Genomic DNA, 25,174 nt, shown 5'->3' on the forward strand with positions numbered 1-25,174 from the left:
TTGTAGCTTGTTTCTCAGCGCCACATACACAGAAAGAAAAATTTAAAAGTTATTGCCTATTTTAGACTCACAGGCAGATTTTTGTGAAGATCTTTCCCAAAAGTGTGTTGATCTTGACCAAAACATTTACTGTAGGCTACTTACCAATGTAGGCTACTTAGCATGATTGTTCTTGTTGCGATAATTACAATTGATTAATGATAAACAAAGCTCATATCTTTCTGTTGGCCTAAATGAGTTTAAAAAACTCTCTGTTAAGGTTAGATTGACCCACATTGCCGACGACATCTTCAGGTTAGGCTAAATAGTCGTATGAGTTTTCATGATCATCTTTTACTTTTGAAAAAAAATCTCCTTGTTGTTGTAATATTATGCTTATATTTGTACAATATTGTGATATCTTCAAAGTTTATGAAAATGTGACACGTGTAGGACAAATTAAAAATCTTTTCAACGTAGCCTCAACATGCTCCTTATTTTTAACATAAAAAATAATGTGTGAAAGAAAGTGGGAAATCGTACAATCTATGGTTACGATTGAACAGGCAGCAGCACCCATCATTAAGTAAACTGAGGAGAGAACGTTTATTGTAAACTTTGACTTGTTTAAACTGTGCGTAGTGCTATTTCATCATGGTATGGTCGAGGTATGGCTGTTGTTTCTGAATTTTTGGAAGGATTTTTATCAATCGTTTCTTTGCCGTGGAACAGTGTCAAAGATTTCTGTGGAAAAATATCTTTTTTGTGGTCCTGGTATTATCTTTTTGGAATTTGGCTTGTATTGGTCTCATTTTTGGTCTATCTGCTTAGAGTTCCCCTCAAGCTTGCAGAAAACGCAACCGCAAGTAAGTCGTCGTTTTTTTTTCATATTTTAAGGTGTGCTTTCAATAAAACATCTGTTCAGGTTTTTTGAATGATTAGATAGGCTATTGCAAACAAAGTTCCTGGTTCAACAACATTTTTAATTTCATGATCATTATGTTTGCAACTTTGCATACCGTATGTGAAACTTGTAATGTCTGCAATTCATTAGTTTAACGGCTTGGTTAGTGTTACACAGTAATTAAGGCACAATTAAATCGCCTAATTTAAATTGGCCAGTTTATTGAGCAGACACTTGTTTATGTGTTGATCTGTTACGTCATTAATTATCCTTCGTTTAAGTTTTGATTAATTTATGAAGGGAAGCTTGAGCTGTGTTACGTTTATCATTACATTACTTGTCTGTCAGTTTGTCACTTTATGTTTGAATTTTTACCATTATGTTACAACCCAATTATGTTTTTTAGTGAGTGTATTCATCAGCTCTTTAACTCCGAAGTTTTATGTTGCTCTCACGGGCACTTCATCTGTTTTATCTGCCATCATTTTGGTATGTACTGTATTACATTAGTAGCGTACTTTTGCTTTCAATGCACTACATAGAATGTATTCCAATCATTTCCGGTAGCATTTAATGAGCTGCATCTTACCAAAGAAGTTGATAAATTGTTAAAATTCATTTCCAGAGTTAGCCTCAACCCTCAGTTATCTTTTGTAGATTAATTTAAGATTCCTTTTTTTAAACATATTATTTCTTAGTGTACTTTTGTATGAATATTTTATCAGTTTTTTACAGATAACAGAAGGCTGACAAGTGTAAAATATATACTGTAACCTATAGTATGATTTGTAAAAACAGAGTGAAAATGTTCACCCGGCATTTGATAAATAAAGTGACTTACATTTTTCTGGTAGATTAGCTCCTGATGTTAAGGATGATGCCTAGCTTTTATTACCGACATTTCATTAGGCTATCATACTCAGTTGACAAACTCGGTATGATATAAGTTAAAAATTGTCTTCATAGAATTCCTTATCTTTTTATTTCCTACTGTACTGAATTTAAATTTCTTTTATTTTATGTTGCTTGCCAGTTGTTATCTTATTTAGGAAAGGAATTGTGTGTTTTGTGTTTGTATCTTTATAAAATTTAAAGGCTGCCTGTAGCTTTGGTTGCTCAAAAGCTTTCTTAAGGTTGCATAAAACTTCACAGCCAGTGGAGTGTAGATATATATAGTTATTGCTACAGTTTATTCATATATTGCACTGATGAAGTCTTTAAGCTGAAACGATGTGCCACTGTCTGCAGTTATGATTTGCATATTTTAATATTCATTTGTATATATATATATTTTTAGCTATTGATACTATATATATATTTTTTTTATAGTTTACATTTAATGTTAATATGTTTAGTCTTAAATGTTACTTTGTATGTTTGTTTTTACAATAATATTTTAATGTTTTATGATTGAGTTGTACTGTTGGGTGTATTCATAGCTATTTTTATTATTTGCTAAACTATTCTATTATAAGATTACATAGTGAAACAAAATACCTTACAATGCTCTACTTCTAAATCATATGTATCACTAAGGTATTTGAATGGTGGTACTTTCGAAAGTATGGGACCTCATTTATTGAGCAAATATCCGTGAACCACTTGGGCCCACTGCTTGGAGGTGAAGAAACTGAAAGTAGCCCAACCGCAAATAATGACAACAAGCAAAGTAAGCTTAAAAATTAAGTGGTTATATCCATTTTGCAGTTATTTTTCAGCCCTTTCATGGTAAACATTCAATTGTACTGTTTTTGCACACTTGTTACAAGTAAAACTGTGTAGTTGAAATGCTTATTGCTTACCTGTGACTAAAACAGTATTCAGTAAAACAGATCAAAAAAAACTGACTCTTGATTACTTTTAAAAGTTTTTTTATGGAATAGTGCACTTCCTGTATGTTTAAGTTGTTACAAGAAAAAGTGTATAATATATGCTATTTAAAATGCTTACCAAAAAACTGCAAAAAAGGTAAAAAAAAAATTAATTCTTGCTTCGACTCAGTATTAATTGCATCTCTTTTGGCTGCTTCAGTTTAAGTAGCAATTGACACAAGTATGGGAAGATGCATGTTTGCTGTTACTGACATTGAGTATTTGAGACTCAGTTTAGCTTTTGAAATCATTTTTATTTTTCTAGAATGTAAAGTTTGGCGAAATCCCTTGAACCTTCTTCGAGGGGCAGAGTATAACAGGTACTTAGTCTGTTTATAATATTATATGTGTTACTGTTTAGTGTTTACCTTACTCTACATTGGATAGTAAATATCATGATGACTGCATAAAGATCTTAGAAATACTTCTATCATATGTAGGCTATGTTCTCAGTCTTTTCACAGTTTTATTGCATACGAGGCATTCCATTATAATTCAACAAATCCAAATAACCACTAAGTCTTCAATTTTGATGAATAAAGCATATGTTATAGTATGTGAAAAATGCATCTCGGCAAAAAAAAAATTTGAAAATTGGACAAGCGGTTTTCGAGATATCGCGTTCTGAAGTTTTGTGGCTATCACTAGGTGGCGCTGTTGGTGTGCCCAATGTTTTTTGATTTTAGGGTTATATTTGAGGTAGAAAGTCGGTTGAAGTGTCTATTCCACCATTTTTCATGATGCAGAATTCAAAAAGGATGTCAATTTTAGTCTACAAGAATTAGCTAAGGAGTTGTGTGGCATTTAAAAAAAATTGGGGGACCAAATGCCAACCCCCAAATTTCCATGTGGGCAACAAGATATCCCAAAAAATTTTTTTGTTCTTTAAAGTTTCTTGCGTATACTTCATGATAATATACTGTTTATTTATGAGACTTTTGTCCTTTTTTCACAATGCAACCTTTTATCAAAGACTTGCATGAGAAGTTATATGATCTATTAATGCAATATTTGAATGATGCGTGCTTATGATGTCACAATAACAAATTACAGATTTTCCCAAAAAATTTTTTTTCGTTGTGAAAATTGCCCGGGAAAACCAGTCCTTGTTTCAAAATTGCAGTCAAATTTTGTTCTCCCGAGCAATTTTCACAATGAAAAAAAGATTTTTGGGGAAATCTGTAATTTGTTATTGTGACATCATAAGCAAGCATCATTCAAATATTGCATTAATAGATCTTTGATATAAGGTTGCATTGTGCAAAAAGGACAAAAGTCTCATAAAAAAATATTATACTATCAGGAAGTATATGCAAGAAACTTTGAAGAACAGAAATTTTTTTTGGGATATCTCGTTGCCCACATGACAATTTGAGGGTTGGCATTTGGTCCCCCAATTTTTTTAAAATGCCCCATAACTCCTTAGCTAATGCATTTAGACTAAAATTGAGACCATTTTTGAAATCTGCATCATGAAAAATGGTGGAATAGACACTTCAACCAACTTTCTACCCCAACTATAACCCTAAAATCAAAAGACATTGGGAATATCAACAGTGCCACCTAGTGACAACAGCAAAATTTCAAAACGCGATATCTCAAAAACCGCTTGTCCGATTTTCAAAATTTTTTTTTTGCCCAAGTTTGAATTTTTAAAACAACAAAATATATCAAAACCAACACCTTTTGAAACCTAGTGGTTACATTTCTTTCTAAAATTTGTTGAATTATAATGGAATACCTCATACGTAGATAAGTCAATGTTTAAAAATACAGAGTTCATTGAGAAACCTTTTTTTTCAATAAGTCTGTTATCGCAATGTTTATATTTTTCATTAGTCATATTCGTAATGTCAACCATTTATACGTTGCAAAATTACCTTACTTTTGATTCACACATTATGCCACAGTGACACATAAATATGTCCAAAACCATCATGGATGGCTTTGTGTTTACTATGTATCATAACTATTAGTGTTTAAGTAGCACAGCAACAGTTGCAGCTCAAAGCTAGGGCAGCATTCAAGACCATATATTATATGTGTTGTCCAACCAAATTCTAGCTTTCAGGTTTTTTTGCAAATGTGCATGTCGTGCCTGTATAGTACAGCAAACACCTTGTTTTTGCCGATTAATCCCTAATAAAGAAGTAATTTTACAATACACATTGCGGGAGTCTATTCTTCACGTTCTGTTTCTTTACCTCATGATATTTTGTACATATATGATATATATTTGTTGTAGAAGATACTACATATTTTAAAAGGAAATTTAAGCCATGCTATCTTTTCGAATAGGAGATGCTGGTAATATCAAGCTTTGTGTCATGTGCAGTTCGTCAAGGTATATTGATATTTGACAATGCACATTTTTCTTTCATAATATCATTGTGACCCCTCTGATCTTCAGGTATCAGTGGGTAACTGGACAAGAACCACTGACATACTACGACATGAACTTGTCCGCCCAGGACCACCAGACCTTTTTCACTTGCGAGTCTGATCACCTGAGAGCAGCTGATAGCAGTAAGTACAGCATCACATGTACTGTAGTACAGTCTACCTGTACTTGTTCGATGCTTGTAATGCTTGGACGAAGTGTGATTACTAATGAATCATGGTCTCGTCAAATGAGAAACTGATGTGTAGAAGTCGTTAGATTGTGATTTACACTTTTGTAAAGATTTCCAAAACACGTGTGGTATCAATTTAAAGTCTACAAGAATTATGAAAAGCATTGCTCAGTTTCTTAAAGTGGTACTATCTGTGTACTAGAGGTAATAGAAATAAAACTATTTGATAAAACTACCATTCAACGTTTTATAAGCAGAAAAAATTTTCTCGAACCGTTGAAAATTTCATGATCAGATCACCGCTTCAATGCGTGATGGAAATGTACAAACAAATCTTCATCAGGCATTGCAGAGTGCAAAAACAGTGTTGCAGAACGCGTTTTCGAATATTAAATTCTCATCAGTGCAACTACGTTTATGAACGCAATAACAACGGTTAAATTTAAACTTACGGTTACAACGGTTAAAATGAAACTGTTCCTTTCATTCATTGCAGTTATTTTTCACGTACATAACTACGTATATTACAGTTAGTTTTTGGGATAAAAAACCTGAGCGGTAAAAGTGGTAACTGAGTGGACAGTATTTTTGTTGTAATGTTTTTGTTGATATGAACATAATTTGAGAGCAACATTTTGCAACACAAACCACCAAATGACTACTCAAACTCGTTTAATTTAAGATTTTCTTATTAACATTTTATTACACTTACAAGATTTTCAAAACATTTTTTCTTTGTGAAACATGCCTGTTCCAGGCTAAGGCTTTTATGTATAGTTTTTTCCATTTATCGCCTTATTTACTGTAACTGTATTAAACGTTGTTGTGCTTGTAACGTGAAAACATTTACTATTTTAACCAAATATCATACCATAAAATTACTTGAATGGTTTGAAAACTACGGTGCAGATTGCCAACATTTACAATGTTAATTGTGTATCAGTTAAATCAATAATCATGTTGACTTTATTTAAAATATTTCTGTTAAAGCATCTGGAATCCTGACTCTTATGATCACTTTCGGTTTTCTAGAATTATAGCACCATAACGATTTTAAAACTATAGCACCATCACTTTTTCGATTTTCAACCGAGTTCTTATTTACCACCATAACGTGGAGGTATTAGTATAACTTAGCCAGTTCTATCGCTGAAGTTGGTGTGAAAAAGTGTGTTTTAACTTGTAAAGTTTTTGATTGCGAATGTCCACGTTTTTAGTGGAAGTTTCTGTATTTGAGCTTGCACAAGATTGTTGTGAGCCGCAGCAGGAATGCTGTTCATCATTAAACATTGCTTATCAGCGTGCGCGGACATTTTGCCGAAAGGACATTTTGCCGATACTCATTTTGCGAAAGGACAAATTGCCGAAAGGACTAATTGTTTGTGAATGATATTAGTGCGTTATTAGGTTATGATAATACATATAGTAACGCTTCTATAATTTGGGCAATTAGTCCCTTCGGCAAAATGAATTTCGGCAAAATGTCTTTCGGCAAAATGTCTTTCGGCAAAATGTCCTGGTACCGCTTATCAGGAAGCTTTTTTGACAAAACTTTTCTCCCCTTATTTGCTGAGATTTAAAGATCTATGCACCACTGCTCAATAGCTAATTTCTTTCATATTTTAGTCATGCAGCAAGCTTGGAGAGAACGGAATCCCCCAGCGCGCATCAAAGCCGCGCACGACGCGATAGCAGAAGACATAGAGTAAGTAGAAAGAAAATATTCGCTGTAGTGTAGATCCTCATGTGCAGCAGTTAGTTTTCGGGATCTGACAATAGATGGCGACATTTTATCGGGTCTTATGACTCTTATGATGACAATGTTAAAATGAACTCACCAAAGCAAAGACTTTTCGACACAAAATTAAAAAGCGTGTCAGACAAAGACCACATTTGATACTGTGCTTACATAACAGGGCGCATAAAAACGCCGCCGGTGCAAACTCGGTGATATTTTAAAACGATTTCTTTCAATTTTCATCGAATATTTGTGATCGGAATTTTCAAGTCACCCTGTCTGAAGCGCTTTACTTTGTAGTTGTGCCACCGGTTACATATTGCTGGCAGAGGAAGAAGCAACCACTGTGGAAGAGGTATCTGTCCTTTGCCATTTTTACTATCTTTGAAACATGCATTACGTTACATATCGTCTGTTAAACGATTTCCCGTCTCTATCGTCAATTTTGTTTGCGTGACGCAGACTGATATAATTTTTTCTTAAGGTTTAATATTTAAAATTTCCGTAATGACTGTTGGGCTATCTGTTTAATTGTTCATCAAAATAAGACTAACATTTCTTATTCGCCAGTTAAGTTGAGAATGGCTTACAATCGACTGGAGGGCGGAGGCGCTGCGAGCTGCACTTCATGAACCAACTAGTGATCACGTCTTTTTTGCGTTGTGATCGTGTGTTTAGAAAAATAAGACAGTAACTTCGAGATGTTGAAAAAAACGTAGCCTACCCTATTCAACTACACCAGTTACGAACTAGGAAGTGGAATACCTCAAACTAAAATCGATTGGTCACATTGCCATCAATTGATTTAACGGGTGCACACAGTAAATAAATGTAATATACGAACGTATTTACCGACGGTTTGAAAACATTTTCACCAGGCCGACCGACTGTTCAAAACTGCTTTAAAATGCGGAGAGAATCTTTATAAGAAAAGTCAGGTCTTGCAACACCATAGTGCAATGCATGACGCCGAGCATCGTGAGTACAGTGAATGTAATTTTTGCGATATTTCTACGTTTATTACCAGCAATTGAATGATATTGTACATGTTTCTTGTTTCTCAACCAGCAAATCAGTTCTTTGTTCCATTGATGCACCATGTGAAGGCATTGAATTGATTTAAAAACTGATTTGGTGGCTGGACTTCACTGAAATTGACTGCTAAGCCACGAGGATTGAGAATTAGCCGGACTCCTTTTTTCCACTTTTTTGGTGCTGCATAAGAAATAAAAGGTTCATATTTTGACGTTGATTTAACGTCTGACCGCATTGAATCAATGATAAACTGATAAACTTTATGCAAAATATGCAATTGATTACTTCCTTTGCATTATTAACCCACGTCGAGCTGTTGCCATTGATTGCAGTTTATGTTGCATCTTGATTTTGCATCGGTTTATGATTAAATAACGTTATGATTCATATATTCTTTGTGTCAGTGTCGTTCTTGATTCTTACAGCGAATCTGTGGTAAAGAGCAGGTGAAAGGTGCCTACTTGCAAACTGCTGATTTACTAAGTCTGGCGTTCTGCCTGTGTTATGCATGCACTTGATTTCAAATCAAACTAAAAATATCTTTGATTATATTCTTTGCCAATGTGAAATTTGCGCTGAAAAACGTATTGAAGTCTATTTTTAGCACGTTTGTTTTTAATTTGCTTTTTCAGTTTTGAGCAAGCTCTATTTTAATGACTTTCTGCGAGTTATCACACCTTCCTCGGCCACCTGGCATGCCCATTGCCCAGACAATACATCAGTCGCACTCGCTTTTTACATTGATTCATCGTCTACAGACGTTGAATCAATCTAAAAAACAACTGGTTTGTTGTCTGGATATGCTTTAAAAGAAAAGTATCGTATTATCGGAATACGACCATATTGACTTGGCCTAATAAAACCTTGCATCTTTGTCCGCTATGATCCAATCTTCTATTCGATGAATGAAATCCAAGATATTTTTATCAGGTCGAGATACCAATGTACTCGTGTACATCAAGAGACGGTTATCCATGTGCGCCAGAAAGCTTGGAAAAACCAAGGAAGCTGTAAAGATGATGCGAGACGTAAGTTTTTTCGAGACAAGCTGTGCAATTGTGTTACCAATTTCTTTTTCAGCGCATGTGCTAGTGATGTGCGAATTCTGTGTACAATGGCCTAACTTTTTTTCTGCTTAGTAAAAAAGAATCGAAATCTTCTTCATGCCTAGTAAATTTCACTATCTTTGCATGATTAAAGGTGTTTAATGCCGGAATGGTCCGTTTCGGCCAGTCCGATTCGGCGAGTGCCCTATTCGGCGATTTTTTGAAAATCCAACAAACGAAGAGAATTTTGTATTTTATTCCACAATATCGTTTCTTTTGCATTCCGACAAAGAAAAATAAATTAAAATAAAATTTAGCGAAAAATGTTTGAATTATTAAATAAAAATGTTTGCTTACATAAAATTGAGTACTTTTGAATAGTTAAAATGATTAGTTTGGATCAACAAAATATTTTAATTTGAAAAACCTTCGGTTTGTTCCAAGAACCCAGTTAGCCTAACAGTTCATTTTTACATTGTAGTAACAGAATGAAAAGGCTAACCAAATGTGTGGCCTACACCTTGGATTGAAAGGAAATTATCGGGTACCATAGCCTAGTTATCCCGACCAGCAGAAATTTCCGTTTTTCCGTTTTTACATCGTTTTAACGTCGCTAAACGTTGAAATCGTGTAGAGTAATTAACACTTGCAAGAGCAACAAGGGCGATTTAACACAAAAGAAATTCAAAAAGTGACAAGTTTCCCGAAGTTTTTACTTTGAGAGTCTCGCATTCAAAAACCTGGTTGTGATGTCATAAAAGACTCAGAAAAATGAAAATTGCAGGAAACCGGCTCAGTGTAACCATGCGGATTCAGAAAAAGGTAAATAACAATAGAGATATAATAAAATACAGACATACTATTTCTGTTCAAATAAACTTTGTTCAATCAATTTCACTTTCCAAACGTTTTGGAAAAGTTACAAGTGAAATAATTTTATGGCGATTTAAATGCAATTATACTGTATTTTCACCAAAAAGATAGTGATAAAACTGCAAAAAAAAATTGTAGTCAAAAGCAAATTAAGGAGAAAGATTATAGTTGCAACAATTTGTATAAAACATTAAAGCTACAGAAGTAAAGTAGTTTTGATGATACGAATTTTAGTACAAAAAATAAAAAGGTCTGGCAGCACTACTTCTAAAAATATAGTTAGGTAATTTGATGACAAAAATAACTAATATATTCTAAGTTTGCATACAGACGGTGACGTAGGATTCAAAGAACCCAGTTAGCTTAACAGTTCGTATTTACATTGATTCAATGTCTGAATATTAAATAATATTCAATCGTTAGATTTACAGAAGGCGTCGTTGGATTTTCAAAAAATCGCCGAATAGGAAACTCGCCGAAAAAGGCTGTCGCCGAATCGGACTCGTCGAATAGTAGCAGACCCGTTTAATGCAATAGCTTTGTTGTTGACTTGTTAGTTTGTGAACCTAAATTTTAATTAACTTTGGTATCACCACAGCTTATGAAAGAATTTCCTCTTCTAAACGTGTTAAATATTCATGAAAATCTTTTGGAAGCCCTGCTGGAGCTGCAAGCATACCCAGACGCACAGGCGCTGCTCAGCAAATATGACGGTTTGTGCTCCCAATTGCCATTGATAAAATGTATTTTAACGTTAATTAAGCATCACGAAACAACTTCTGTTGCCAATTTTCATTGTCATCTGACAACAATAAGCTGAATATGCTTCAGGTAGTTTATAGTGGTTTGTGACGTAAGCGAATAAGATAATTTAGCTACAGAATTTTCTTTACCTGACAAGTTTTAGTTTCATGTGTTTTCTAACCTCTATAACAGTACTTTGAAACATAAACAATTTCCATTGCGGCTTTGCAGGATCATGTCAAATTTAGAGTCACCATAGACAAGCGACAGCACACGTTTCTTTCACACGTCAATCCAACGTTTAGTAGCTCAGAATTTTCGTCATTGTTGTATGAATTTATCACGTTATTTGAAGCAACTCTGCTTTTCTGCTGGTCCGCAAGCAAAAAACAAGTCTCTTACTTTTTCTTAAATCATCATTTGCCACCTCAAGATTCACTAAACCTCCATTTCAGATATCAGTCTTCCAAAATCCGCCACGATATGCTACACAGCTGCACTGCTCAAAGCACGATTAGTCTGCGATAAGTTCTCGCTAGAGGTCGCTACGAAGCGTGGATTAACAACAGCCGAGATGAGCGCGGTGGACGCCATCCATCGGGCGGTTGAGTTCAACCCTCACGTTCCAAAGGTAATTTTTACTTCAGAAAATTCTTATAAGCACGAAACTGTGACTGTTTTAGCCCGCAATTTTCGGAAACTTTATGCTTTGATTTCCTGTCAATACATACATCAACACGATTCTTTTCACGCTTTCAGTATTTACTTGAGATGAAAAATCTGGTTTTACCTCCTGAGCACATACTAAAGAGGGGAGATTCAGAGGCGATTGCGTATGCTTTCTACCACCTACCTTTGTGGAGGAACGTTGAAGGGGCGCTTGACCTTCTTCACTGCACTTGGGAAGGGAGTGAGTGGCTCTTTGAATATCGCGATATTATTGTGCGTTGTTAGTTTAATGTTGAACTGATGAAAAGCGCTGAATTATCGAGGTAGATACCGTTTGTTTGGTTAAATTTGTTTCATTTTGCTTGTTTGATTACGTTGAATTTGTGATCACACTTTTTGATTTGTTAAAGCTTGGACATATGCTTCCAAATACTTTGATGCAGTATTACTCTATAACACGAGTACATAGAACTATAGCAGACTACGTTCTGCAAAGGCAATTAACTAACTTGAAGTAATCTTAAAATTTCTTGAAACTTGACAACTTATTTTGAGACTTATCAAACTGTATGTTTAGCATACTCTCTTTCTCAACCATTGCAGCATAGCCATGCAAGACAGCCATGTTCCTGTTCAAATATAGTTATTATCATGTTTTATCTTGCGCCCATTTCGACAACATGCAGTGTCCTACACTGCGATTACAGCTGCAACCCAACAGGAAGCAGCAAAGAGACGAATAGTCCCCAATCCAGCTGCTCAAATTATTTTGGCATGCAATTACGTGTCATGCCGAGACACAGCTGTGTGCTCTCGAGCGGTGTCGAATCGACGTCATTTCGTCGCGCAGATGCTTATATGATGTCAAACCTTGATACCTTTTCAACCGTCGTATATAACGTCAGTATGACGTTGGCTATCAACCTGTATAGCGCTTGATGAAGGTTCTGACACCTTCGTCATGTGACATTGAGTTTTGTGACACCTTCGTCATGTGACATTGATGAGTTTTGTGACACCTTCGTCGTGTGGCATTGATGAGTTTTGTCACACCTTCGTCGTGTCGCATTGATGAGTTTTGTGACACCTTCGTCATGTGACATTGATGAGTTTTGTGAAACCTTCGTCATGTGACATTGATGAGTTTTGTGACACATCTTCATGGCCAATTTTATAAAACTGTCAAAGAACTCGGTGAATTCATTGCGTCATGCTTTTCCTTGTTAATTTGTGACGATGTTTGTGTGACCTGTTTTCTCAATTCCATTCTTATCTGCAGCTTTTCGCATGATCCCGTATCCATTGGAAAAGGGGCACTTGTTCTATCCTTATCCAAACTGCACTGAGAACGCGGACAGGGAACTCCTACCAAGTAAATCACTTAATTAAACCAGGGATATCTAAAACAGAGATGCGAAGGCTGTTATTACAGTACGTCTGACAATAGAAGGGCTTCTGCAGCTCCAACTGTTTTTGCATAGGAGTGCAGAGCTTAAACGTTGATGGCCCTGGGCTACTTATTTAACAGGACAAGCTTTTCATATTCGCAGCTAATAATCATATTGACGGTCTGAAAGACCACCGTCACATTAGCTTCAAAGAGGAGCGTACTGCAAAGGCTTTGTTAAAAAAAAGCTTACTGGTAACCTTTCAACTGTGTTTCCAAAAAAGTTTTTTTAAATATACTCTACATAACATTTGCTATCTGTCTTCTGTAGCTGACTGCTCCAGCAACAGTACACAACTTTCTGCAATTTAAAAAAATAGCAGCGTGTTTAACGCGCTATCATTGTAATGTTCAACTACTACCTTCCTAGTGTTGTAAGAAATAGGCAATCGCTGCGAGCCTTCGCGTCTCGCTATTTTAGATATCCCTGCATCAAACCCAATAACTTTGCGATAGACGTATGGAGATGACTGTCTTTGGCAACACATAAATATTTTTTATTTTATTTGTTGCATCAAAAAAGACGGAGCTCTGTAAACCAGAAAATCAAGCAGCGGTTGTCTGACTTCCGGCGTGTGCAGCCTAGTAGAGCACTTTCATTGGCAGCTTTTCAAGCAGTAAAACTTGCTGGACAAAACAGTTTACTTAACCAAAATATTTAACGAATGAAGGTTGGGGTGCATCAAACCCACTTATGAAAAAATTTTCTCATGGCAGTATATTAAAGTTGTACTACCTCTAGAAAGAATCAGTTGTGTAAAATATTACAAAATTTGGATGAACTCTACCGGATCACATCTAACTTGAATAAAAAACGAAAAATGGGGTCATTCCACATCAAAACAGCCAATATGAAGATATCTTGAATATGATACCTCTCGAATTTCTAATTTTTGAATATGAATTTCATTTACAATAGAAGTTATGGGGCTCTGAAAATGGCAAAAATTGCTAAAGTCAAAAACGAAGGTAGTACTCGAAATTCAAATGGCCTGCATGGACACACCCTTGAGATATTGATTTAAAATTTTGGATTCTTTCGTTTGGTGGCCTAAGGCGTAGTATGACACTTTTTAAACAAAATCTGAGAGGTATCATATTCAAGATATCTTCATATTGGCTGTGTTCACGTGGAATGACCCCATTTTTCGCTTTTTCAGGTTCGATTTAGATCCGGCAGAGTTTATCCTAATGTAATATTTTACACAATTGATTTGTTCTAGGGGCAGTGTTTCTCAAACTTTTTTACTCCATCGCCCGCTTTTCGTTACTGAAATAAAATTTCGCCTCCTTAATTATGTCAAGTAAAATAAACATTGATAACACCATGTAACAAAATTTCGCAAAAGTTTTAGTTGCAGAAAAATTTTTATGTATTGTGTTCTGTTACTTCAAACTAATCACCAAAATAGCAAAAAAAAATCTGAAGTGTCCTTACTTTTGATAAAATGTCACTTTTTCTGATTGTTAGTTTTACTCAAAGATTTTCTGTATTAACCAGCATAGTTTTCTGTTAAACGTGTAAGCATGCAAACACAAAGAAATAATATGCAAATATAAACTATATACCGGTATGCATCATGCAAAGATGAAAACACTTCAAAAATCTTCAAAAGTGATCACATGATTTGTGTGACTTGTGTCTAAAAATTGAGAGATCTTCTCGTATTACGGACCATACGTGCCCCCCCCCCCCTCCTTCATGTTGCAAATCCACAACTCTTGATATTTTCTTTTCATATAAGATGAAACCTTTCACCACGTTTTCCGCTTCCACCACTCACCCATACAAGGATCAAAACAATCAAGATGGGAGTGCAGAAAATGCATTTTTATAGCTAAAAAACACACCATTTTTCATATTTATTCATCATGTGCATTGTTTCCAAAAGTTGATAATTATTGCTTCGTTTAGCCTATTACTAAAATTCTGAATTATGTCTTTGTCTGTATTAGGTATGTTAAATTCGTCATGAGAGACTTTTTCTATATCTTGAGACACTACCGTGTCTTATGCAGCTTTTTTACTCGAGGGTTTGAGAAGTGGCAACTCCGCTTCTGAGTGCTATGCGAAACAGGTGCAATAGAACATAATATGGAAGAATATGCAATGTCATGTCGGTTTTTTGTTTTTCTAAACCGTGAACTGTCAACCATATAGAAACAACGGTCTTCTGTATGGTTTCGGGGTTCTCTCCAAACTCTTGAAATAGCAAATACTGTACAGTAGTATCAAATGTCGTCTTCCCCTTAGCCAGCCATCTCAATTGGAGAGATGTGTTCTGCAGATCACATGGGGTGCACAGTAGGGTGGCTCTTATTTGGCAAAAAATGAAAAAAATTTGAATTTTGTGTGGGACACCCTTTGAAAAGGTGAGGTTGTCAGAAAAAATAACTCCTGCAAAAAAATTTTTGACTTTGAAATTGATTTAGAGGTGGCCCTCCCCCCCTAAAGTTTTGCGCCCTCCTCCCAAATACCAAATCTGCATATCTCAAAAACTGTTTGAGCTAAAGATACGGTTTTTGTGTCAAAAGATGCAGAAAGCATGATTTCCTATCTGCTTTCTGAACAGTGATTGCGTCTATCTTGATTAGAAAAGCAGTTATTTAGAAAAAACCTGTTTTCGGTATTCTAGCACAAAACAGTGCTAAACAAGTATTGTGGCCCAAGCTATTCAATAAACAAAGTTCATAAACTAACCTGTAAAACTGGTAAAGTAATAAACGAAATAAGTATTCCTAAACTTTTATGCATTCATGAATAGCTAAAATGCCCGTTTTTTGTCATATTCCTTGAAGAAACTCCTGAGTGTGGAATCTGCTTTCAAGCTTCAGGTGCTATGCATTGCACTTGTTGGAAGGCGAAGGCGATTTATGCAAAAGCTTGGTCTGCATTTATGGTATCTGTCTGAAGAAATGGTTGAACTAGCCTTGTTTGACTCTCGATTGTCTGTGGAAAGTAACAAGGTAATGGTGGCAACCATGTTAAATGAAACAGCAGAACGTCCACCAAGGAGACGAAGCATCAAAGTAGATGCGTTTCTTAGCAATAAGGGTCTAGAACAGTATTGCACCTCTAATTCAAAATGGCTTCAGCTGTTGGGTGAAGATGAAGCAATAATTAGACTTTCAAAGGATCCTGCTCATTGGACTGAAGATGGTGCATTTATTCAAGCTTTACACATGGCGAAGGGACTTTCAGTAGTCAATGACAGAGCAGAGAGAGGAGTTGCTCTCAGTCTAATCCCGGATTTTAACAAACTCTCAACTGAAGATGAGTACCAACTTCAGTTTCTTTTGCAAGTTGTTACTGAACACAGGAAACTGTTGAATCCAAATTCCAACAAGAACAATATTGTCGATTCTTCTTTGTTTAAACCTTCTTTGTTACTCCAGGGGTCAAGGGGCTCTATCTTTTACCACCCTTGGGCAGTGCCGATGTGGTTTAGATGCTTGAGCAGGTGTCGAGTAGCAATTGCATTGATTCGTCATCCAGTTCAAGCAGACCACGCACACCATTTGGCGCAGTTACAGATGGTGTGGTCTGTGGTTTGTTCCTCTATGCCACACTCACAGATTGCGGATGGAGCCATCCCCAATTTGTGCATGTTTGAGCGGAATAGTCTGACTCCAGTAGCCCAGCACGCAGGCGGTTGTGCCACACCCAGGCCTTCCTTGGCAAATTATGCATTCTGGTTGGATGGGGGCTGGTGTCGGAGATAAAACTTTAGAGCCTTGAGGAGTTCTTCTTCCTCTCTGAGCTCTATTTGTTGTCCTCCCAGGTAGCCGCGCTGATGGATTGGTTTTCAGCGGTTTTCATCAGGAGTTGTGCGTCACATACAAATGGGTGTCTCGATTTCAGTTGGCGAGGATGCTCGATTGCTCGCTCACAGACTTGTAGAGACTTGAGTGGAGCAAGTGGTTGGGGTTCGTAATGCCGAGAAAGAGACAGGATGGCTTCTTCGCGACAAAACTCAGCTGGTTGGTTGCCTGCAAGGACAGGGAAATTGTCCGATTGTGTACAATGTGTAGGTCGCAGACATCCTGTCACGATACGCAAGGCAATATGTAAAATATTGTCGATAATATCGCTTCTTGCAGTACTGACCAGAATTACATTTTGAAATGAATATCGTTACCAGTGTTCCCTCTAAGGTGCAAAAATTAAGAAAAAAAAAACGAAATTTTGTAGACGGTTTCGTGGTCACAAAAAAGGTTGTAAAATCAAGATTTGGTCAAATGCGTTTTTTCTAAATAACTGCTTTTCTACTCAAGATAGATGCATTCAATGTTCAGAAAGCAGATAAAAAACCATGTTTTCTGCATCTTTTAACACAAAAACCGTATCTCTAGCTCAAGTGGTTTTCGAGATACGCAGATTTGGTATTTCGAGAGAGGGCGCAGAACTTTAGGGGGGGAGGGCCACCTCTAAATCAACTTCAAATTTAAAAAAAATTTGCAAGAGTTATTTTTTCTGACAACCTCACCATTTGAAAGGGTGTCCCATGCAAAATTCAAAAACTCAATTTTAAGAGCCACCCTAGTGCACAGCTTTAACTTATTGGTCACTAATTTCCATACCAAAATACATTTCATAAGTATAAAAGCTTTGCTTCTAGCTTTGTTTTACTGCACATTTCGCTTGTTAGTCTGATATGGTTACTGATATAGATAGACCACAGACATAGCAAAAAGTTTCAAAAACAATCAGTAGAAAGTTGCATTCACGTGATGATCCAATTTCCAACTTATCTGCAATTTAGGCTAGAGCATTTTACAGAACACAGTAAGAAACAATGAATGATTGAAACATTTTAAGTTCTATATTTTCTGATTACATTGATAGTAAATAAAAACAATTTGAAATTTCTGTACTTGCTCTATTCCGCGACTATGACAAAACAAAGATCATTGTTATGATACAAGCTACAATTATGAAGCTAAAATGATAGCCACTATGACATCACACTTTATCATCCTTATAAGGAATTTAGAATAAGAGCTTGAGAAACAGGGTACTAAAAGTTCAAAAACTTTAAATAAATATTTTTTAAACGACACGTGTGAAAAAAAATTGGCTGAAGCATGTTTTAATCTGCAATATCTTTCAAAAAATACTAAAAACTTGACACACTAATTTTTTGTTACATGGTGTAATAGAGTGATACACAAATTTAGTTTTGGGAATTTAATCAACGAAATTGACAGTAACATGATAATGTTCAATGGGATTGAGATGGACGAACTTGGCTACTTTTACAAAGTTTTGAAATGTTTGGCGACATCTTCGTAAGATAGAGTCGAAGATCACCCCGTTTATGAACTAGCAAGTGATTTATTTGCTTTGAAAGCATCAATGCCACAGCCGAAAACCCTCTTTCAACCATATATGAAGTAGGAAACGACAAAATCCACATTCTAGCTTTTTTCCAGAGAAGCTATTATTTGTCAGCAACCTGGCACCAAAAAAAATCGTATCGATTATTTCTGAATTTCACTCTTGACTCATCATCTGTTTGCATATCAATGAACTGCTCTTGGTTCCACTTCTATGTCTGTGGGTTCTGTAAAAAATGGTTGTACCACCCAGTTTGAAACATGGAGGTCCACGAGATCTGCAAAGCGAAGTTTCATGTCTTTATGAAGCATGTCTAAATGTGAGCAGTATTTTTGCCATTGTTCTTCTGTTATAACATTCTCGCTCAAATTGGGAAACTGATTTAAGACATTTTGACCCAAACTTTGTTTGAATAAAGATAGCTTTGCAATGAATGATGTAATCACGCTTTTGCACTTGATGAGAGTTATCATATCTTCCTGAAGCCTTTTGTTTACTTCGTTTATGACATTGAAAATATCCGCCAAACATGCGATGTCATTCTTTGAGGATATCACATCTTCAGCTAATGTCGCGTCAGTGCTTGATAGGAATTCGATAACTGAAACAAAAAGGGCATAAAAGCGGCTTAAACAAGCATCTTTTGAAGCCATCTTACCGTGGTATGCAATAAAAGACGTTCAATTTGTTCATCATTTTGGCAACAAAGTGAACGAAATAATCTGTCGTTGAAAGCATGCGCTTTTATCTTGTTGACGCATTTTATCACAATATGCAGCGATTCATGCAGTTCAGGACTGAGATCACGGGCAACCAAAATGCTGACGGTGAATTATACAATGTCAGGAATTTATCTTTTCTTCGGTGCAATGAACCCTCGATGCTATCCAACCATTGCCGGAGCATCATCAGTTGCGCTTGCGCATTGTAGAATATTCTTCAGTGGAATCCCCTTCTCTTCGTAGAAGTTTTTTACTGCATTAAAGATGCTTGATGCCCGAATATGTGTAGGAAGACTGAGCGCAAAAATCATTTCATCTTGTTCTCATATTATGAACAAAACGCACATATCCAAGCAGCAGCGATACATTGTCAGTCAAGGTGGATTCATCCATTTGCAGTAAATGGTTAGCGCGTTGGACTGTTATTTGGTGGTTTGATAAATTCACCCCTTTCGAGTGTTTTCGCCCCCCCGATCGCCCCTTTTGATTTTTTCGCTCACTTTGAGAAACGCTGTTCTAGGGGAAGTATAACTTTAACATACTGCCATAAGAAAACCTTTTCATAGGCGAGTTGAAGCACCCTAATGAAGGTGTTTGTGAGTGAAGTGTAGTTAATAGTTATATACAGTAAAGACATATTTGTGCTTTTATGTACTCTACACACACACTAAGACTAAATCGTAGCCACTTGATTCTTTCGCAGTTCATGAGGCAGAATGTTGGATGAGGTGAACTTATCTGTTGTTTGACTTACTTAGCTTTTATAGTATTCACATGGTCAATGATGATACCACAGCACCATACTTCATTGCTGGTGTATTTGGTATGATCATTATCATTAGTCATTGAATACATTTCATTCTTAGGTTTTCACCAATTGTCTGTGTACCCAAAGAAAGAGTGGCCATTTTTTATCATCTTTGTTGCTTGTCTTTTTTCGTTCACTGCTACAATTGCCATCCTAACTCATTACCACCCAGAACTGATGGTAACGTTTGCTAAGAGTCTGTGGGAGGTGAGTCATATTCATTTTTTGGTAGTTGTTTTTGACAGGAGAGAACACATTTTCCAGACAGCAAATATTGATATTTTACACAGTTTTGATACCAGAGACCTTGGACGTCCTGGGACATTTGGGCGTCTAGAGACTTGAAACGATGTAACCTACAAGTTCCAACTTTTTCTCCGAACTACTGTTATTTTCTTGGCTCTAATAGAAAAGGACTTGTATTAGTATTAAGGGGTGTGGGGATTTGTAAAGTCATTAAGGCTCCGATCAAACGAAAATGGTAGATACACAATAGACATGGATATTGGATATGCACCAGTGATGATCTCAAACAAGGGTGAAACTGGAGTGTGGCGTCATCCATTTTCGTTCAATTTGGGGCCTTAATGACTTCTTTTGGTACAAAAATAATGGTTGATAACAGGACAAATTATTCCAATAAGATGATGTTTGTTGGCCCACCTGTTTTCCTTTTATAAAATATGCCTCTTCGAAATGGCCGTTCAGTCTTGGTTTTCTACAATTGTCATGCTTCGACATGATGTATGATGTCACGTTTCTTATTGGCTCTTTTCTGCTTACAAAATCTGATCATTTGTGTCGATTTAACATATGCTAATGTTGATTTAATGAAAAAGGTCGGTTAGTGCTATCGGAGATGTTGCAACTGGTAGTGTCAACTGAAAGCACTTCTCCGTTTTTACTCCAGTCTTTATTCAGCTCGACCAAGAAAGCAAATTTAATGCATAAGATTAAACTACTGTATTTGCAGCTGCTTTGTTGGCTTTTCTCGCCGATGAAATATTTATTGGAGAAGTTCGATTCGATTCTACCGACTTCAATTTGGCACGTCATCACAAGATGAAACACGACGATTTTAGCCCTTGCCTTTCTCAGCTACCACTTTCAAGCATAATTTTTTTGGCACTAATACACAGCCCTAAGTTTCCTTATACTAAGTTAAATTTCTTTAGTTTTATGTTGATTTACCATCCAAAAACGTTAAGTTAATAAAGCAAAATTACTTGCTGTCCTTTTATGTTGTCTCAAGCAATCGTATAAAAAGTAATTTTATTGGTACGGTAGTGGTGGCAAATTTTCTTAAAATATAAAAAAAAAGCATATTTTTCTCTGGTAGGCTTCTATTTTTTAGAGTTAAACTCGAAAAGTTCTTGGATTGACATAAAATTAACCTAATTGATACTACATGCAATCTTTGGTCAGGTTATTTTTTCTTGTGTATACTTGCTGTGTTTCCTGCTCAAAATGTTTTTGATAATGTTTTATTAAATGGAAAACGATATTTTAACTTCCGCTGAGTAGTGGCCAATGCTCCGTAATAAAAGTCAAGTGTTGCTGAGGCTGGTGTAATCTGTGTAACTACGTTCTGATTTAGGAACTTGAAAGAGGACTAATCCTCACATCCGTTGCGATTGACTTTGCCTGTGAGCAATGATAAAACTTACGCTGTTTAATGTTTATACAAGTAGTTGAACAGTTCAGTTTGTTTTTATTTCTGGCCATTAGGCCTACAACGAAAAACAATTGATGCCGAACATAGCAGAAGCCTAGATAAAGGTAGAAGCGACAACACGTGGACATTATAATGTGCTTTATACCAAAACAGGACGATCAGCTTAAAATATGGCACTGTTGCCACATCTAGAATTTTAAAATTTAGAAACAAAGAGCCAGTAAATTTTTTAAAGTATATATGAGTACGGTAGTCTAAGAAGATAAAAACAAGATAAATAAACTTTTGCAATGTTGATCGGCCTTGGGTCGTTATCAAAATTGCTGATGGCCTTGAAAGGAACACTCTTGGCCTGCGTTTAGCTTTTCATAAAGAAAGACATTTCAAAACGCAAGACAAGGTTTGCTTGCAAGACTAACGTCAAAACAAGAACAATTGTTTGTTCAGCAATTTCCTACAAGCTTGGATACGACAAAAAAGTAACAGGTTATCGTACATTCAGGTGTTCTTTCATCAATAACTGCGGCGTTTTTGTCATTTTTATTGTTTGAACATAACTCTGTGCTCATCCGACAATTTCGGCCCTTCTAATCAAAAACGGTGTTTAAATTTTGTTGACAGAGGTAGCCAACAGCTGTCCACGCCTGTTAATCTTAGGTAAACCTAATAGTTCACAATATGAATTTTATTTCCCGTTTTGAGTTTGGTGAAATCGAAAGCACGTCCTGGAATTGGGAAATTTTCGGAAAAAGTGTTATGGTGCACAGCCAATAAACCTTTCAAAAAAACACCATCTAAATTAGGTAAAAAATGTTGTGGTTGTAAAAACATGTTTCAACAGAAAACCACCATGTTTACATGTTGAAGACTCTTCAGAGACAAACCTTATTGTGGTTGGCGAAAGTCTCTAGTAGTCTAGAACAGGGGTCACCAACCTTTTTTGCATGCGGGCCACTTTGGCACTAAGGAAAGCTGTGGCGGGCCGCACTAATAAAATTTTAGGTACCTAGGTTGACTCTTATGCTAGAAAAGAACGCATTTCGTACCCAGTATCCAGCGTTAGGGGAGACTCGGGTAAGTTGGCCCAGCAAAATGAAAAATTGAATTTGTGAGCTAATAACAAAACATATGTTAAAGCGAATGCTATTGAAGAGTAGAGAATTCATCACTCTAGAAGTGGACATATTCTTGCATCAAACAAACATTCTTAGGTATATAATTTTTCAAGTTTTCCAAAAAAAATAAAATGGACCATCTTGCCTTCCTATGCTGGTAATTTGGCCCACCATGGAAGGTAAGTTGGCCACGTGGGCAACATGTCCATCTACGGTATATTAAACAGTGGAAAAGTTCTCTTTCTCCCCAATTTTATTTTCTTTCTAATTATTTCTTAGTTTTATAGAGGCATACATACCGTACATAATTTATTCTATGTAGCCTATGCATTCATGTATGGTTTATAATATACCAGTATAATCTACTATTGGGCTATAATGCTGTATTTTACCTCAGTAAACTTTTTTTTACATGAGTAGCCAACATCAACTAAGCTTTCGAAAATAACAAAGGTTGTAGCAAACATTATGTAGTTGGAACGGCATGCCTTTATTCCTAACTATCTGGTCACCTTAACGATAGGCCTACTGATAGGTAGGACCTTGTTTGCAATAGGCTACAAACTCCATTTTTGCATGGGTACCAATATCGGAACATTTTTTAATGTACCTATCTCCGAAACGAGGTACGTTTTAGACCGTCGCTTGAGAAGCGGTTGATAGGCTACATATTTCCGCGATTGGTTTTCTTGATTACTTACCATTATTCTATTATTACCATATGGGTTAGGAATAAGTTGTCGCAATTTGTGGCATAAAAACGATATTAGGAAGTGTATTATTGTTATTGATTGTTTAAAAGCCGATGTAAAGCCGTGATTTACTTACTTTGGATACTTGATACTTCAATCTTGCAAAAATAAGTCATCGTATTAATTAGTCTATTATTATCATTCTATATAATACCTCATGAAGGCAAGTTGGCCATGGTGGCCAATGTACCCACCCACGAAATGGCCAACTTCCCTGCGTGGCAACCATATTGTAAAAACTAAAATTTATGTCAAACTATCGAGCTTCTAACAATGGTGTTACCGTCAAAGTGAGCCTTAATAACCACTCTAGCGCTGCACTCACTAAATAATAACCTTTCTTATATAGTAAGAAAAAACTCACTCGACATCTAAAAAATTCTAAAATCCAAAAATTTTAAAAATCATAATTTTTCATACAAAAATCGTGCTCACATTGTTTATGCTGCTTGCTAGAGCCTCCCAACCTAGTGATAAGGTAGTTTCAACAGCACTTTCTCAGTATGCGTACGATACGTAACAATAACTATTGCAGTTAAAAAATTATTTAGAGTGGGCCAACTTGCCTATTGGGCCAACTTACCTGAGTCTCCCCTACATGTTGTTCATATTTATGTTAGAATACCGCAGCAACAAAATTAATCGAACAACGCTACTGCCAGGCCAAGCTCCTTTTACAACACTTTTGACTTTTTTAACAATGCCTAATAAACGAGGCCACTTGTTTTGCGCACTTATAGCGAGGCGAGCGGTTTCATCAGAATATTTATCGCCAAGCAAGAGTGGTGTTGTCACTTCGCTTCACAAAAGATATCTTGCAATTAACAATTTCAGTAGGCTAAACAAGGAAATGTTTGACACATCGCAATACAGGCAACAATAGTGACCTGCAAACATATCAGCAAAAAATAGGCTCCAATAACAAGGAAAAAGGCACCATGAAACAAACGCTGTGGAAATCAACGAAAAATCGTAATTCATGAACAGTGTTCCCTCTAAAAAAGCAATGAGTTGGTTTTTCATCCTTTTTGTGAGAGTCTATAAAACCGTCTTTTTTTTATTACAACTGTCACTTGCGGTGCTTATCAGCGTGGCAAGAATTTGTTGATTAACAACATTTTGCTGTACTTGCTTCGGCAGTACATATACTAAAATTGGAACAATACAGAGAAGATTAGCATGGTCCCTGCGCAAGGATGACACGCAAAATCGTGAAGCGTTCTATATTTCTTAAAAAAACAAAACATTTTGCAGTAGGCTACTAAGCTAAATATTTTCATAATGCAATCAGAAAAAGGCTTTAAATTTATATATAATATTTTTCCAATTTATTATAAATTGAGTTGGCACACAGACCTATTTTGCCAACAAAAACTTGCATAAAGAGAACACTGCTCGTGAAACACAATAACGGTGAAACGCACACTAGTGTTTACATGACATTTGCAAACTTAAAATAAGCAAACCTATGCTTACAGACAATTTCGAAAACAGACGTTTTAATCAACCACTGGGACAGTTTGGCTGGACATCGCATTGAAATAACTTTAAGCAACCCCCTCCTAGAACCATAATCTGATTGGTCGGTCGGTGGAATCGTATGCAAAGCGAAAATATGCTTCCCGGAAAGTATTTTTTGCCTTCCTGCTCTTTAACTCCTCAAAAAAAAATTTTTGGTTATACTTGTATGCTGATTAGGGTGGAGTGAAAAAAGTTTTTTGTTTAAATCGAAAAAAACGGGGTTCTTAAATCCCGACAAATGACCTAAAACTTCATTAAAAATTGACTTTAGGGGGTTGCCCCCATTTTCCAGCCGGCAACCCCCCAATTTATGCGGGCGAGGGGGTAAAATTGTCTATCTCGGTAACCACTGGTCGTAGAGTCA

General features: G+C 36.2%; 1 protein-coding gene and 1 non-coding gene across 2 annotated transcripts; both read left to right on the plus strand.

Annotated features, from left to right (window-relative positions):
* The first annotated feature begins 558 nt into the window (after positions 1-558).
* LOC145770844 (suppressor of tumorigenicity 7 protein homolog) lies at positions 559-21,309 on the plus strand. Its single transcript, XM_082582579.1, has 15 exons — positions 559-845; positions 1,290-1,372; positions 2,420-2,552; positions 3,020-3,074; positions 5,165-5,280; positions 6,954-7,032; positions 7,366-7,420; positions 7,944-8,043; positions 9,031-9,128; positions 10,618-10,732; positions 11,219-11,394; positions 11,523-11,673; positions 12,712-12,804; positions 19,806-19,954; positions 20,721-21,309. The coding sequence occupies exons 1-15, from the start codon at positions 650-652 to the stop codon at positions 20,811-20,813; spliced, it is 1,692 nt and encodes a 563-aa protein (XP_082438705.1). The 5' UTR covers positions 559-649; the 3' UTR covers positions 20,814-21,309.
* Positions 21,310-24,413: 3,104 nt separating this feature from the next.
* Positions 24,414-24,520, plus strand: LOC145771423 (U6 spliceosomal RNA). Its single transcript, XR_014289214.1, has one exon. It is a non-coding gene; the product is annotated as a U6 spliceosomal RNA (small nuclear RNA).
* The last annotated feature ends 654 nt before the right edge of the window (positions 24,521-25,174 follow it).

Source organism: Aplidium turbinatum, chromosome 5, assembly GCF_918807975.1.
Source record: "Aplidium turbinatum chromosome 5, kaAplTurb1.1, whole genome shotgun sequence".
Taxonomy (NCBI): domain Eukaryota; kingdom Metazoa; phylum Chordata; class Ascidiacea; order Aplousobranchia; family Polyclinidae; genus Aplidium; species Aplidium turbinatum.